Source organism: Nomascus leucogenys, chromosome 17, assembly GCF_006542625.1.
Source record: "Nomascus leucogenys isolate Asia chromosome 17, Asia_NLE_v1, whole genome shotgun sequence".
Lineage (NCBI taxonomy): Eukaryota > Metazoa > Chordata > Mammalia > Primates > Hylobatidae > Nomascus > Nomascus leucogenys.
The window spans coordinates 39,099,647-39,114,973 of record NC_044397.1 but is presented as its reverse complement, the minus strand read 5'-3'; the positions used below and the strand labels follow the sequence as shown (position 1 = coordinate 39,114,973).

The 15,327-nt window shown below is 51.8% G+C and overlaps 1 protein-coding gene across 2 annotated transcripts in view; it reads left to right on the top strand.

Moving 5' to 3' along the window:
• The window catches only part of CLIP2 (CAP-Gly domain containing linker protein 2), a 112,806-nt gene that overhangs the window by 25,013 nt on the left and 72,466 nt on the right, over window positions 1–15,327 (top strand). For both annotated transcript variants that reach the window (XM_030796058.1, XM_030796057.1), the window contains exon 2: window positions 2,773–2,960. In XM_030796058.1, coding sequence (XP_030651918.1) covers window positions 2,840–2,960 — 121 coding nt within the window. In that variant the 5' untranslated portion in view covers window positions 2,773–2,839. The remainder of the gene's footprint in view (window positions 1–2,772; window positions 2,961–15,327) is intronic.

Here is a 15,327-nt window from a genome sequence, read left to right as displayed (position 1 = left end):
TTGAACCCGGGAGCTGGAGTTTGCAGTGAGCCAAGATCGTGCCACTGCACTCCAGCCTGGGTGTCAAAGTGACTCTGTCTCAAAAAAAAAAAAAAAATTGGGGAAAAGGACCTGGGTGCGGTGGCTCATGCCTGTAATCCCTGCATTGTGGGAGGCAGAGGTGGGAGGATCACTTGAGGTCAGGCATTCGAGACCAGTCTGGCCAACATAGTGAAACCCCATGTCTACAAAAAATACAAAAATTAGCCAAGCGTGGTGGCGGATACCTGTAGTCCCAGCTATCCGGGGGCTGAGGCAGGAGAATCACTTTGAACCCAGGAGGCAGAGGTGGCAGTGAGCTGAGATCATGACACTGCACTCCAGCCTGGGCAACAGAGTAAAACCCTGTCTCTAAAAATAATAATAATAATAACAAAATGAGTGAAGAAAAGGTTTCTTCAAAATCTGTGACCACAGATATGGCTGGACAGACAAGGGCATCTCCTGTATCAGAGATTTCCTGTGTTTCTGAGGTCCAGACATGAGGATGCTTTTGCCTGGAATCCTCCATCCCACTATAGTGATCTGAATTTTCTCTCCCCATTGGACAGTGCTCCCCAGGGCAGAGGCCGAGTCCTGCCTGCAGCTCTTGGGTAGGGATGGGGCCTGGCTCATGGTGAGCCTTCTGGAAACATTGGGTGCAGGAAAGTCTGTGAGTATAGGATAGTGGGGAAGAGGCCTGGGGGTGGGGGGCTTGTCCACCTCTCCGGCCCCCTGCAGCCAGTCCCATCTTGCTGCCACCTGATCCCCTAAACAGATAGTGTCATGCCTGGAGGCTTTGCTTCTCTCCAGAGTCCCTTTTGTCCTATAAGCTCTTCTCTGCCTCATCATAATGACACAAAGCTGGCCGGGCATGGTGGCTCACGCCTGTAATCCCAGCACTTTGGGAGGCCGAAGCGGGCGGATCACCTGAGGTCAGGAGTTCTAGACCAGCCTGGCCAACATGGTAAAACCCTGTCTCTACTAAAAATACAAAAATTAACCGGGCATGGTGACAGGTGCCTGTAATCCCAGCTACTCGGGGGGCCGAGGCAGGAGAATTGTTTGAACCCAGGAGGCGGAGGTTGCAGTGAGCCGAGATCGCGCCATCACACTCCAGCCTGGGGAACAAAGCGAGACTTCATCTCAAAAAAAAAAAAAATTTAAGTTCCAGGGTACATGTGCAGGATGTGCAGGCTTGTTACATAGGTAAAGGTATGCCATGGTGGTTTGCTGCACCTCTCAACCCATCACCTAGGTATTAAGCCCAGCATGCATTAGCTATTATTCCTGATGCTCTCCCTCCCCCCACCCTACCCCTCAACAGGCCCCAGTGTGTGTTGTTCCCCTTCCTGTGTCCATGTGTTCTCATTGTCCAGCTCCCATTTATAAGTGAGAACATGCGGTGTTTGGTTTTCTGTTCTTGTGTTAGTTTGCTGAGGATAATGGCTTCCAACTCCATCCATGTCCCTGCAAAGGACATCATCTTGTTCTATTTTACGACTGCATTTTTTTGTCTTTGTTTTTGTTTTGAGACAGAGTCTTGCTCTGTCACCCAGGCTGGAGTGCAGTGGTGCCATCATATCGCTCACTGCAGCCTCAGCCTCCCAGGCTCAAGCAATCTTCCCGCCTCTGCCCCACAAGTAGCTGGGACTACAGGCATGTGCCACCACGCCTGGCTAATTTTTTATTTTTTATTTTCTGTAGAGACAAAGTCTTGCCATGCTACCAAGGCTGGTTTCGAACTCCTGGCCTCAAGCAATCCTCCCACCTTGGCCTCCCAAAGTGTTAGGATTACAGGTGTGAGCCATTGCCCCCAGCCCTTTTAGGGCTTTTTTTTTTTCTTTTGAGACAAGAGTCTTATTCTGTTGTCCAGGCTGAAGTGCAGTGGCGCGACCTCGGCTCACTGTAACCGCCGCCTCCCGGATTCAAGTGATTTTCGTGCTTCAGCCTCCCAAGTAGCTGGGACTACAGGCATGTGCTACCCAGCCTGGCTAATTTTTGTGTTTTTTTGTAGCGACGGGGTTTTACCATGTTGGCCAGGCTGGTCTTGTACTCCTGAACTCAAGTGATCCACTCACCTCAGCCTCCTAAAGTGCTGGGATTACAGGCATGAGCCACTGCACCTGGCCCCTTTTAGGGCTTTTAATGACCATAGTCAGCATGCAGCTCACGCTTTGAAAAGGTTTCACTCTGTCGCCCAGGCTGGAGTGCCCTGGAGCTCACTGCAGCCTCGAACTCCTGGGCTCAAGCGATCCACCAGCCTCAGCCTCCCAGAGTGCTGGGATGCGAGGCCACTGTACCCAGTCTAAAAGTGGTCTTTGTTGCAAACAGTTTGATGGATGCTTGTGGGATAGAAGATGAAACATCTTTCAATTGTAATAAATTTCTGCAACCAAACATAAATAAATAGACACAAAGCTTTAATGGTGGGAAGGCAGGCAGAGGTCGTGGTTAGATGATGGCCTGGTGTGGAGATGAGGCAGGTAACTGCACACCAGGACATAAGAGGGTAAGGCAATAGCCTCTCTGTGTGTTTGTCCTGCCCCTGCAGTAGACGGGGCGCGTGCTGGCATGGTGAGTCCGAGAGCGGGAATATGGCCCGTGCGGTAACGGGAGCAGTGAGCTGATAGGTTAAATCGGGCGTTGCCTCGTCCAGCCCACCTCAGGAGGGATGTGTGTTGCTCGATGGCCCCTGAGGATCTGGGGGCCATTGGGAAGTGATGATGTGATCTCTCCTGTCTCTGCCTGCAGGTGAGTGAAGATGGCAGAGAGGACGTGACCAGCACTCACCCTTGTCCACCTGCCCAGTGGCACCGCCATGCAGAAGCCCAGCGGCCTGAAGCCCCCCGGCCGTGGGGGGAAGCACTCCAGCCCCATGGGCCGAACGTCTACTGGGTCAGCTTCATCCTCAGCGGCGGTGGCCACTGGCTCCAAGGAAGGTACGTGGCACACCAAGGATCAGGGATGAGGGGACTGGCTACATGGGATGAGTGTTATTCTAGAAGAGTCCCAGGAGCACACTCTGTGACCAATCTGATGGGGGACTCTGAGTGTCATGAGCTCCTGTAATGGGGCCTGATCAACACCGGGAGGTTGGCAGAGGCTTCCCCAGGGAGGGGACATGGGAGCTGAAGTCTGGAGGGAGAATAGCTGATTCACTAGCTGAAGAGGAAAAGGGCTGGGTACAGTGGCTCATGCCTGTAATCCCAGCACTTTGGGAGGCCGAGGCGGGTGGATCACTGGAGGTCAGGAGTTTGAGACCAGCCTGGCCAACTTGGTGAAACCCCATCTCTACTAAAAATACAAAAATTAGCCAGGCGTGGCGGCAGGTGCCTGTAATCCCAGCTACTCAGGAGGCTGAGACAGGAGAATTGCTTGACCTCGGGAGGTGGAGGTTGCAGCGAACCGAGATTGCACCATTGTACTCCAGCCTGGGCAACAGAGCAAGACTCCATCTCAAAAATAAAAAAGAGGGAAGGGTATTCCAAGTAGAGGGCACAGTACATGCAAATGCTCAGAGGCAGAAAGGAGCATCATGAGTACAGAAGAGGGAGAGAGCGTGGGTGTGGCTGGGGCAGTCTGCTGCGATGCAGGTGGACCTGGGTGACTTGCAGGTGTGCAGGGAGTTTCATTTCCATCCTAATAATGAGAGCTATGGGAGGGTTTAAACCACGATGAGTATGATGGAAGGAACTAGCAGCAATTTCTTACCTATTCTCTGCAGTTGAAAAAATTGTGATTGAGCTGGGCATGGAGGCTCATGCCTGTAATCTCAGCACTTTGGGAGGCCGAGGTGGGAGGATCACTTGAGGTCAGGAGTTCAAGACCAGCCTGGGCAACATGGTGAAACCCCATCTCTACTAAAAATACAAAAATTAGCCGGGCGTGGTGGCGGGCACCTGTAATCCCAGCTGCTTGGGAGGCTAAGGCAGGAAAATTGTTTGAAGTCAAGAGGAGGAGGTTGCAGTGAGCCGAGATCACACCAGTGCACTCCAGCCTGGGCTACAAGAGTGAAACTCCACTTAAAAAAAAAAAATGATGATTGTTTCTTACTTATCACTTTGATAAATGATACTGTGATGAACATCTTTGTGCACAAAGCCTGGCTTTGATGACACTCCAGCCAGCAGGATAGGTCACTGCCCATCTTATCTGATTGGCACAAAGTTTGGAGAGACAAACACAGCTGGGGCCAGACTGGACAACCTGGGTCCCGGGGAAGGGGGTCAAGGAAAGTTTGGGTCAAAGTCATGGGCAGTTGGCAGGACAGGGTCCCTGGCAGAGCCAAATGGGCAGCATGAAAGGGCAAGGAAGCTGCAGGGTGAGGCCTGTGGGCAGAAGCCCATGGGAAGGGCCTGCCCAGTACAGCCTTGTGAAGGCCCAGGCTCTGCTCCAGGGTGGCAAGTCCTCTCCAGCAATGAGAAGCTAGACAAGAGAAAATTCGGGGGATGAGGTGAGGTGGGAAAGAGGTGTTCCATGTGGAGGGAATGGGTGATGCAAAGGCCCTGAGGCTGGAATGAATTGGGTTTGTTAAGAAAGAAAAAGGCCAGGGATGGTGGCTCATGCCTGTAATCCCAGCACTTTGGGAGGCCAAGGCAGGCGGATCACCTAGGTTAGGAGTTTGAGACCAGCCTGGCCAACATGGTGAAACCCCATCTCTACTAAAAATACAAAAATTAGCTGGATGTGGTGGCACATGCCTGTAATCCCAGCTCATGGGAGGCTGAGGCATGAGAATCGACTGGACTCAGGAGGCGGAGGCTACAGTGAGCCGAGATCATGCCACTGTACTCCAGCCTGGGCAACAGAACAAGACTCTGTCAAAAAATAAAATAAATAAAATAAAATAAATAAATAAATAAAGAGAAGCCAGCATGGTGGCTCACGCCTGTAATCCCAGCACTTTGGGAAGCTGAGGCTGGAGAATCACTTGAGCCTAACAGTTCCAGACCAGCCTGGGGAACATAGTGAGACCCCATCTCCACAAAAAAAATTTTTTAATTAACCAGGCATGGTAGTGCGTGCCTGTAGTCCCAAGTACTCAGGAGGCTGAGGCAGGAGGATCGCTTGAGCCCAGGGGTTGGAGGCTGCAGTGAGCCATGATCACGCCACTGCACTCCAGCCTGAGTGACAGAGCAAGACCCTAAAAAAAAAAAGAGAGAGAGAAAGAAGAAAAGTCTGGATGGAGAGGAGTGTGAAAAGAGGTTAGGGAGGGCAGCCGGGGCAGACCTGAAGGACACAGGGTTTGGGTTTGTTTTACAAGTGGTGGGGGCTGGGCACAGTGACTCAAGCCTGTAATCCCATCTCTTTGGGAAGCTGAGGTGGGAGGATCGCTTGAGGTTAGGAGACCAGTCTGGCCAACATGATGAAACTCTGTGTCTACTAAAAATACAAAAATTAGCTGTAATCTCAGCTACTCGGGAGGCTGAGGCAGGAGAATCGCTTGAACCCGGGAGGCGGAGGTTGCAGTGAACTGAGATTGCGCCACTGCACTCCAGCCTGGGCAATAGAGTGAGATTCCATCTCAAAAAAAAAAGAAAAAGGAAAAGAGCAGTGGGGGCCAGGCACAGTGACTCAAGCCTGTAATCCCAGCACTTTGGGAGGCTGAGGCAGGAGGATCACCTTGCGCAGTAGAGTTTGAGTCCAGCCTGAGCAACACAGCAAGATCTCATCTCTACTAAAAAAAAATTAGGCACGGTGGTCCATACTTGTGGTCCCAGTTACTTGGCAGCCTGAAGTAGGAGATCCGCTTGAGCCCAGGAGGTCGAGGCTGCAGTGAGTTTTGATCACACCACTGCACTCCAGCCTGGGTGACTGAGCGAGACCCTGAATCAAAAACAAAACAAAAAAAGGATGGTGGGAGTGGCTGGAGGACACCAATGGAAGAGTGATGGGACCTTGTTCACATCCCTTGGGCCGCTGTGCAGAGAACGGATTGTAGGGTTAAGAGCCAGGTGGGGATACCAGCGAGGAGGCTGTGGTTATCCGGGGGAGGGAGGGGCTAATTACCATGAGTGGGCAATCAGGGAAGACTTCCTGGAAGAAGTGTGAATGAGCTCAGCCTTCATAATGGGGGCAGGGCAGTGGGTGGAGTTTGAAAATGAGAATAAGAGGAGGAAGAAGGACCTGCAGACAGTGGGGGCAAGGGCGTGAGCAAAGGCACCCAGTGGGCTGAGCTTGGACCAGTGAGGAGTAAGGCTGTGTAACCTAATGGCTGGAGAAGGGCACCCACCCAGCCCAACCCTGGGGCTGGGGCATGGCGTACAGTGAGAGAGTCTGATTGAACCTTCTGGGTACTTTCCCCTTTGTTCCTCCCTGATCTAGAGAGGCCCAAATTCTGGCTGTGATCCAGTTCTCATGCCCCTCCTAGCCCTGCTCCTGCTGTGTGACCCTGGGAGAGTGACCTAACCTCTCTGAGCCACAAATGGGATAATAGCATCTCCCTAATGGGATCAAGTGAGTTAATGAACACGAAGTGCCTGCAGGTAGAAAATTTATTAAAGATTAATTTATTTTCCTTTCACCCATCCATCATCTCATTACAGGAAAATTTGAAAGTGATAAAAGAAAAAAAGTCCATTATCCTTTAACCTTCTCCCATCCCCCTTACCACTTAACCTCATCACTGCACAGCCTAACCAGGATTCCGTGAAGGATGGGCCATGTTTATTGTGGTGCCACAGGATTCTAACAGAGCTGAGCATTTCCTATTGCCGACATTGGCAGTTCCCGAGTTTTAGCCATTGTCATGTTGCAGCACAATTACTTTATTTTATTTATTATTATTATTATTATTTTGAGATGGAGTCTCACTCTGTCCCTCAGGCTGGAGTGCAGTGGCATGATCTTGGCTCACTGCAACCTCCACCTCCCGGGTTCAAGCGATTCTCTGCCTCAGCCTCCCGAGTAGCTGGGATTACAGGTGCCTGCCACCACGCCCGGCTAATTTTTCGTATTTTTAGTAGAGACAGGGTTTCATCATCTTGGCCAGGCTGGTCTTGAACTCCTGACCTCGTGATCCCCGCCTTGGCCTCCCAAAGTGCTGGGATGATAGGTGTGAGCCACCGCATCTGGCCTTTATTTATTTATTTTTTAATAAAAAATAAGCGTGCAGTGTTTATAAAGTCTCCAGGAGTGTACAGTCATCAGTCATGTCCTAGACCTTCACATTCACTCATTCCCTCACCCAGAGCAGCTTCCAGACGTGCAAACTCCATTCATGTTAAGTGCCCCAGACAGGTGTACCCTTTTTTCTTTTCTTTTTTATGTTTACTATTTTATTTATTTATTTTTTCCTTTTTTTTTTTTTTTTTTTTTTTTTTTTGAGACAGAGTCTCACTCTGTCGACCAGGCTGGAGTGCAGTGGCACGATCTCAGCTCATTGCAACCTCCACCTCCTGGGTTCAAGCAATTCTCTTGCCTCAGCCTCCTGAGTAGCTGGGGCTACAGGCGTGTGCCACAACACCAGCTAATTTTTGTATTTTTAGTAGAGACAGGATTTCACCATGTTGGCCAGGCTGGTCTCGAACTCCTGACCTCAAGTGATCCACTGGCCTGGGCCTCCTAAAGTGCTGGGATTACAGGCATGAGCCATTGCACCCAGCCTCCATTTTTTAATCTTCTTTTTTAAGAAACAGGATCTTGGCCAGGTGCTCACGCCTGTAATCTCAGTCCTTTGGGAGGCCAAGGCAGGTGGATTACCTGAGGTCAGGAGTTTGAGACCAGCCTGGGCAACATCGTGAAACCCCAACTCTACTAAAAATACAAAAAATTAGCCTGGCATGGTGGTGGACGCCTGTAATACCAGCTACCCGAGAGGCAGAGGTTTCAGTGAGCTGAGACCACACCACTGCACTCCCGCGTGGGCAACAGAGTGAGACTCTGTCTCAAAAAACAAAGAGACAGGAGACAGGATCTTGTTATATTGACCAGGATGCACCTCCTGGCCTCAAGCAATCCATCCTCCCACCTTGACCTCCCAAATTTCTGGGATTACAGGCGTGAGCCACTACACCTGACCCATTGTTTGTCTTCGTTTTTTGTTGTTGTTGTTTGTTTTACTTTTTTTTGAGATGGAGCCTCACTCTGTCACCAGGCTCAAGTGCAGTGGCACGATCTTGGCTCACTGCAACCTTCCTCTCCCTGGTTCAAGCGATTCTCGTGCCTCAACCTCCCAAGTAGCTGGGATTACAGGCACACGCCACCATGCCCAGCTGATTTTTGTCTTTTTAATAGAGATGGGGTTTCACCATGTTGGCCAGGCTGGTCTCGATCTTCTGACCTTGTGATCTACCCGCTTCGGCCTTCCAAAGTGCTTGGATTCCAGGTATGAGCCACCGCACCCGGCCTGTTTGTCTTTTAAACCTTATTTTTACTGTACCTTTTCTATGTTTAGCTATGTTTTATTTATTTATTTATTTATTTATTTATTTATTTGAGATAGGGTCTCGTTCTGTTGCCCAGGCTGGAGTGCAGTGGCATAATCATAGCTCACTGCAGCCTTGACCTCCTGGGCTCATGCGATCCTCATGCCTTGGCCTCCTAAGTAGCTGGGACTATAGGCGGGTGCCACCACGCCTGGCTACCTTGTAAATTTTTTGTAGAAATGGAGTCTTGCATTTGTTGCCCTCGTTGGTCATGAACTCCTGGGCTCAAGCAATCTTCCCACCTCAGCCTACCAAAGGGCGTAAGCCACCATGGCTGACCTAGATATCTTTTTTTTTTTTTTTTTTTTGAGATGGAGTTTTACTCTGTCTCCCAGGCTGTAGTGCAATGGCATGATGTCGGCTCACTGCAACATCTGCCTCCTGGGTTCAAGCAATTCTCCTGCCTCAGCCTCCTGAGTAGCTGGGATTACAGGCGCCCAGCACCATACCTGGCTAATTTTGTATTTTTAGTAGAGACAGAGTTTCACCATGTTGGCCAGGCTGGTCTCCAACTCCTGACCTCAGGTGATCTGCCTGCCTTGGCCTCCCAAAGTGCTGGGATCACAGGCGTGAGCCACCGCGCCTGGCCCTGGCCTCGATATCTTATGTTCAGATGTATAAACACTTCCCCTCTTGTTACAATTGCCTTCAACATTGAGTACTGTAACATGCTAAACAGGTTTGTAGCCTAGGAGCAGTGGACTAGACCATATAGGTTTGTGTAAGTACACTCTGTGATGTTCACAGGACAACAAAATCACCTAATGATGCATTTCTCAGATGGTATCCCCATCATTAAGTGATACATGACTGTATTTCCTTCCAGTCTATTTTCCTATTACACAAGTTGTTGTTTTATTTATTCTTTATTTTTATTTTTTGAGATGGAATCTCGCTCTTTCGACCAGGCTGGAGTGCAGTGGCACGATCTCTGCAACCTCTGCCCCCTGGGTTCAAGCGATTCTCCTGCCTCAGCCTCCCAAGTAGCTGGGATTACAGGCAGCCGCCACCATGCCTGGCTAATTTTGTATTTTTAGTAGAGACAGAGTTTCGCCATGTTGGTCAGGCTGGTCTCAAACTCCTGACCTCAGGTGATCCTCCTGCCTCGGTCTCCCAAAGTGCTGGGATTCCAGGTGTGAGCCCCCGTGCCCGGCCACAAGTTGTTGTTTTAAACAGCTAGATCGTGCATTCTACTTTTTCTCATCTTAATTGCATCCTATGGGAAGCACCTCCCTGTGCTACTGCGGTATCACCTGCTGTCATTTGAATGGTTCCTTGGAGGGAACGGACTATAGTGTGGTGGGTGGTGTGCCACCTGCTTCCTAGTCACATTGCCCGGCGGTCTGGGGATGGGGGCGAGGACTGGATGGTCGAACTGCCTGGGGCCTCCATCCTCAAAGCTGTCCTAGAGAGAGAAAGTGTCCCTCCGAGAATCTCCAATTGACTGGGGAGACACACCTTGTGCCTGACCTTGGAGATGGTGGCAGCAGAGGCTGTGGCTGGGCTTGGTGGTGTCCTCTCTCTTTGCTGCACCCCAGCTGCTGCCTTTGCAGGGCAGAACCAGACTCCCAGGCTGGGGAAGGAGGTGGCCAGCCTGGAGCAAAACCGAGTTGGCTGAGGCAGCCAAACTCCAGGAGAGAGAAAGGGAGAATTCTGCTGCCCGGGGCTGCTTTTGTTCCTGTTCCAGGATCTCGAGAAAAAAAAAAAAGCCTCTGGGAAGAGTGACAGGTGAAAGAGCCAGGGAAGGACGGTCCCCCCAGTCCTGTTGGCCCATTGGACTCCCTCACCCATCCATGCAACTGGCCATCTGTTCTCCGAGGGGCTGGAGGTGGCCACACCCATCAGAGTCGGGGACCCTGGGCAGTGGGCAGCTCAAGATGCGTGTGGCAGAGGCCAGGGCCTGGCAGTGGTTTGTGGGGAGGGGAGCACGCTGGAGTCTGCTCTGGGAACAGGGCTGTGGCTGCCTCCCAAAACATGAGCTCAGCCTCCGGTAGAGGATCTGGCCAAGGGACGGGGCCTGGACTGGTGCCCTTGCTGCCCACCCAGTGGAGAGGGGAGGGCCCGTGTCCTCAGAGCTGTGCCACACAGGGAGCAGCATTTGAGGGGGACCTTTGAGAGGATCTCTCACACTAGAGGTGGTGCAGGGATACAAGGGAGAGGTGGTCAGAGCAGGTGGGCAGGAGGGCGGTTTGGGATCCATCTGGGGGCAAAGTCCTGGGTGGAGCAGCGTGGCGAGGGACAGACTGGCCAGATGTGACTGAGCACACCTGGAGGCTGCTGCAGACAGGATGGTCAGGGATGGCCTGGCTCCAACGGTGACATTGGAGCAAAGATTCAAGTGATGAGCAGGAGTCGCCCTGGCTACTGTTCAGGGAAAAGCATCCAGGCAGAGGGAACAGAGGCTGCAAAGGCCCTGAGGGCCCAGTGTGGTGGCTCATGCCTGTAATCCCAGCACTCTGAGAGGCTGATGCGGGTGGATCACTTGAGGTCAGGAGTTCAAGATCAGCCTGGCCAACATGGTGAATCCTTGTCTCTACTAAAAATACAAAAATTAGCTGGGCATGGTGGTGCACACCTGTAATCACAGCTACTTGGGAGGCTAAGGCAGGAGAATCGCTTGAACCCGGGAGGTGGAGGTTGCAGTGAGCTTAGATCACGCCATTGCACTTCAGCCTGGGCAACAGAGTGAGACTCCATCTCAAAACAACAAAAAAAAGTTGGGGGGCTTGGCTGCAGTGACCTGGGTCCTGGGTGAGGAATGATGGGATTGATGAGCACAGGGGCCAACAGTGTGCCACTGTTTTCATTTTAAAGATGAGACCATTGGCTGGGTATGGTGGCTCATGCCTGTAATCCCAGCACTTTGGGAGGCCAAGGAGGGCAGATCACTTGAGGTCAGGAGTTCGAGACCAGCCTAGCCAACATGGTGAAACCTCGTCTCTACTAAAAATAACAAAAATTAGCCGGGCGTGGTGGCGCATGCCTATAATCCCAGCTACTCAGGAGGCTGAGGCAGGAGAATGGCTTGAACCTGGAAAGCAGAGGTTGCAGTGAGCCAAGTTCATACCATTGCACTCCAGCCTAGGCAACAAAGGAAGACTCTATCTCCAAAAAATAAAATAAAATAAAAATAAAGATGAGACCACCGAGGCTTGGAGTCTCAGCTGCATTGCCCAGGGTTACAGGGCCAGAGCTGAGACTCGTGCCAGACTGAGCCCCTGCTGCCTCCCCAGGGGTGGGGTGCCTGGGGGACCAAGTCCAGTCCCAGCCCCACACACTTGGCTCATGCCCCAGACAGGTGGATGGGAGGAGGAGCTACCTGTTCCCATTAGGTTGGTCACAACTGTCCCCTAACATTCCTGTGGCCTTGCCTCATGCTGGGAACTCAGGAGATTGAGGACAAGTTTGTGTGGGAGTGTCACCCACCCTTAGACGGGGAGTTGGGCTATGTAAGGCAAGGCCCACCTCCTATATGCTAGCCTCAGCCGCCCCTCCAGGACATACACAGGGCTGGGCCCAGAGCATTTTTTTTTTTTTTTTTTTGAGACGAAGTCTCTCTCTGTCGCCCAGGCTGGAGTACAGGGCGTGATCTTGGCTCACTGCAACCTCCGCCTCCTGGGTTCCAGCGATTCTCCTGCCTCAGCCTCCCAAGTAGCTTGGATTACAGGCATGCGCCACCAGGCCCGGCTAATTTTTGTATCTTTGAGTAGAGACAGGGTTTCACCATGTTGGCCAGGCTGGTCTTGAACTCCTGACCTCGTGATCCGCGTGCCTCAGCCTCCCAAAGTGCTGGGATTGCAGGCGTGGGTCACCATGCCCGGCCCGTTTTTGTTTTTGAGATGGAGTCTTACTCTGTCACCCAGGCTGGAGTGCAGCGGCGTGATCTCAGCTCACTGCAACCTCTACCTCCTGGGTTCAAGAAACTCTCGTATATTGCTGGTGGGAATGTAAAATGGTACAGCTGCTTCAGGAAAGTTTGGCAGTTCTTTAAAGTTTGTTTTGTTTTTTGAGACCGAGTCTCGCTCTGTTGCTCAGGCTTGAGTGCAGTGGTGCAATCTTGGCTCACCACAACCTCCACCTCCCAAGTTCAAGCAATTCTTCTGCCTCAACCTCCCAAGTAGCTGAGATTACAGGCATGTGCCACCACACTTGGCTAATTTTTGTATTTTTAGTAGAGTTAGGGTTTCACCATCTTGGCCAGGCTGGTCTCGAACTCCCGACCTCAAGTGATCCACCTGCCTCGGCCTCCCAAAGTGCTGGGATTACAGGCGTGAGCCACTTCGCCCAGTCAGCATTGTGGTTCTAGTTCACTGAGCTCAATGTCCCTGTACCCCGTGAGTGTTCCAGACCTTGCCACCAGCCTGAAGTGCCCGAGGTGGGGCCCCCACCCCCACAGAGGATGGTGCCTTTCTCTTTCCTTTCCATACATTTCTAGGAGCCTTCCCAGCCCCAGGAGAGCAGGTAGGATTGTCCCCATTTTAAGTGACTTGTCTGAGATGTTGGGCAAATTCGTCCCTTCAAGGGCAGCTTCTCGGCTCTCCACTGACCACATCCTAAACTTTTTAATGGCATCAGGATGGGGAAGCCAAGCCTGCTCTTCTGTGGCTGGTGGGGGTGGGGGCAGGGCTGCCTCCCAATGTCCCTGACGTGGTCAGGATTGATCTGACGGGGCGGGGGTCCGGCTGCCAGCACCTGCCTGCCTGCCTGGTGGCCTGGCCACAAGCTTCTCCATGGGGAGCTGGCTCTGTTCTTTCCAGGGTAAGCCATCTGGGCCACTCTTGCCCTGGGTTCCCCGGCCACCTCAGCTGAGCAGAGACTCTGTTCTCCTGGTTTGGGAGGAGGGGGCACAGAAGTGGGGTTTGGAGTTCCATTTGGTTCAGGAAGAATGCTGAGCAGAGCCTGGGATTCAGGATGGTGTGGGCTGATGGAGGGAAGATCCCTTCTTCATGGCTGGATGCTGCGGAGACTGGGCCTGGGGTGGCCACAGGAGAGAGGTGAGCTTCAGACGGACCCCTCCCTAGTCGGGTTGGGCTGGGGGATGTAGACTCGGTCCTCCCTGGAGCAGGCATGGACTGAGGGGTGGAACCAGGTTGGGGTGGACCCAATGCAGGGACTGCCGGAGGGAAAGTGGCCTCTTCAAGGAATGCTGTGGAGACCCTATTCCTTCCTTTGTAACCTCTGCCTTTGAGCACCTTTGGGAGAGAAGAGGGGGCTCAGGAGAGAAAGCCATATGAGATTTTCGGGGCATTGATGCATGTTCCTTTGGGGCCACCAGGAAGCGGGAGTCAGGTGTGTGGCCCATCTGCATTTCAGCCCAGCGGGTCCAGGGGATGAGAGGGGAGTTGGTGTGAGTCCACCTCCTGGGGCTTATGTTCTGGGGGTGTGCAGACATGCACCCCAGTTAGCCTGGGAGGCAGGTTGTGCAAACCAAGGGGGAACAGAGCCCCATGGGGTTGGCAGGGAGAGAGACGCAGAGAGCCCCTTGAGGTGGCTGCAGATCAGGGGATGTGGAGTTGCTGTGGATGGGTAGGAGGACTTCCTTAGGGGATCCCAAGGGTAAAGTGCTGTACTCAAGGCAGAAGGATGGAGCTTTGCCTGAAACAGCCTGCTTGATGCCTGTGGTATTGGTATAATGCCTTTTTTCTTTTTTTTTTTTTTTTATCTCTTTTGAGAGGGTCTCACTCTGTCACCCAGGCTGGAGTGCAGTGGTGCGATCATGGCTCACTGCAGCCTCCAACTCCTCTCTCAGCCTCCCAAGTAGCTGGGACTACAGGTTCACACCACCATGCCCTGCTAATTTTTGTATTATTATTATTATTATTATTATTATTTGAGACGGAGTGTTGCTCTGTCGCCCAGGCTGGAGTGCAGTGGCGCCATCTTGGCTCACTGCAAGCTCCACCTCCCGGGTTCACGCCATTCTCCTGCCTCAGCCTCTCAAGTAGCTGTTAGGCGCCCGCCATAACACCTGGCTAATTTTTTTTTGTGTATTTTTTTTTTTTTTTTTTTTTTTTTTAAGTAAAGACGAGGTTTCACTGTGTTAGCCAGGATGGTCTCGATCTCCTAACCTCGTGATCCGCCCGCCTCAGCCTCCCAAAGTGCTGGGATTACAGGCGTGAGCCACCAGGCCCGGCCATTTTTGTATTATTTTGTAGAGACAAAGTCTCGCTATGTTGCCTCCTGAGCTCAAGTGATCCTCCCGCCTCGGCCTCCCAGAGTGTTAGGATAACAGACATGAGCCACCACACCCGGCCAGCGTGATGCTATATTAAGAGCACCTCTCACTCCCAGAAGCACCCGGGTTTGAATGTTAAATCGTGTGGTCACCTTATTTATAGCCCCTCCTTTGTGGTCACAGTGCTTACTGGCACATCAAAGGCTCTGAAAAGTCCTGCAGACAAGTACCCTTCGCTTTGTTGAAGTTGCTGTTTCTCAAGCTTCTCTGAACTTGGAGGTTAAATTGTTTTTTTTGTTTGTTTGTTTGTTTGTTTGTTTTTTTCATAATACCTAGGAACAGCCTGTGGAGCTATGTTCTGTGGAACATTTAGGAAGGGACCGGATCCTAGCAGAGGACACTTTTTTATCTGCCCCCAAACCACTGGGGCAGAGGGCTGAGTTCATCACACATCTCACTTCATGACATGTCAACACTGTGGGTCCCTGCAAGGTCCCTCTCGGTTATTTTATTTATTTATTTGTTTATTTATTTATTATTTGAGACAGAGTCTCGCTCTGTGGCCCAGGCTGGAGTGCAATGGCACGATCTGAGCTCACTGCAACCTCTGCCTCCTGGGTTCAAGCAATTCTCCTGCCTCAGCCTCCCGAGTAGCTGGGATTACAAGCGCGTGCCACCACACCGACTAATTTTTGTAGTTTTAGT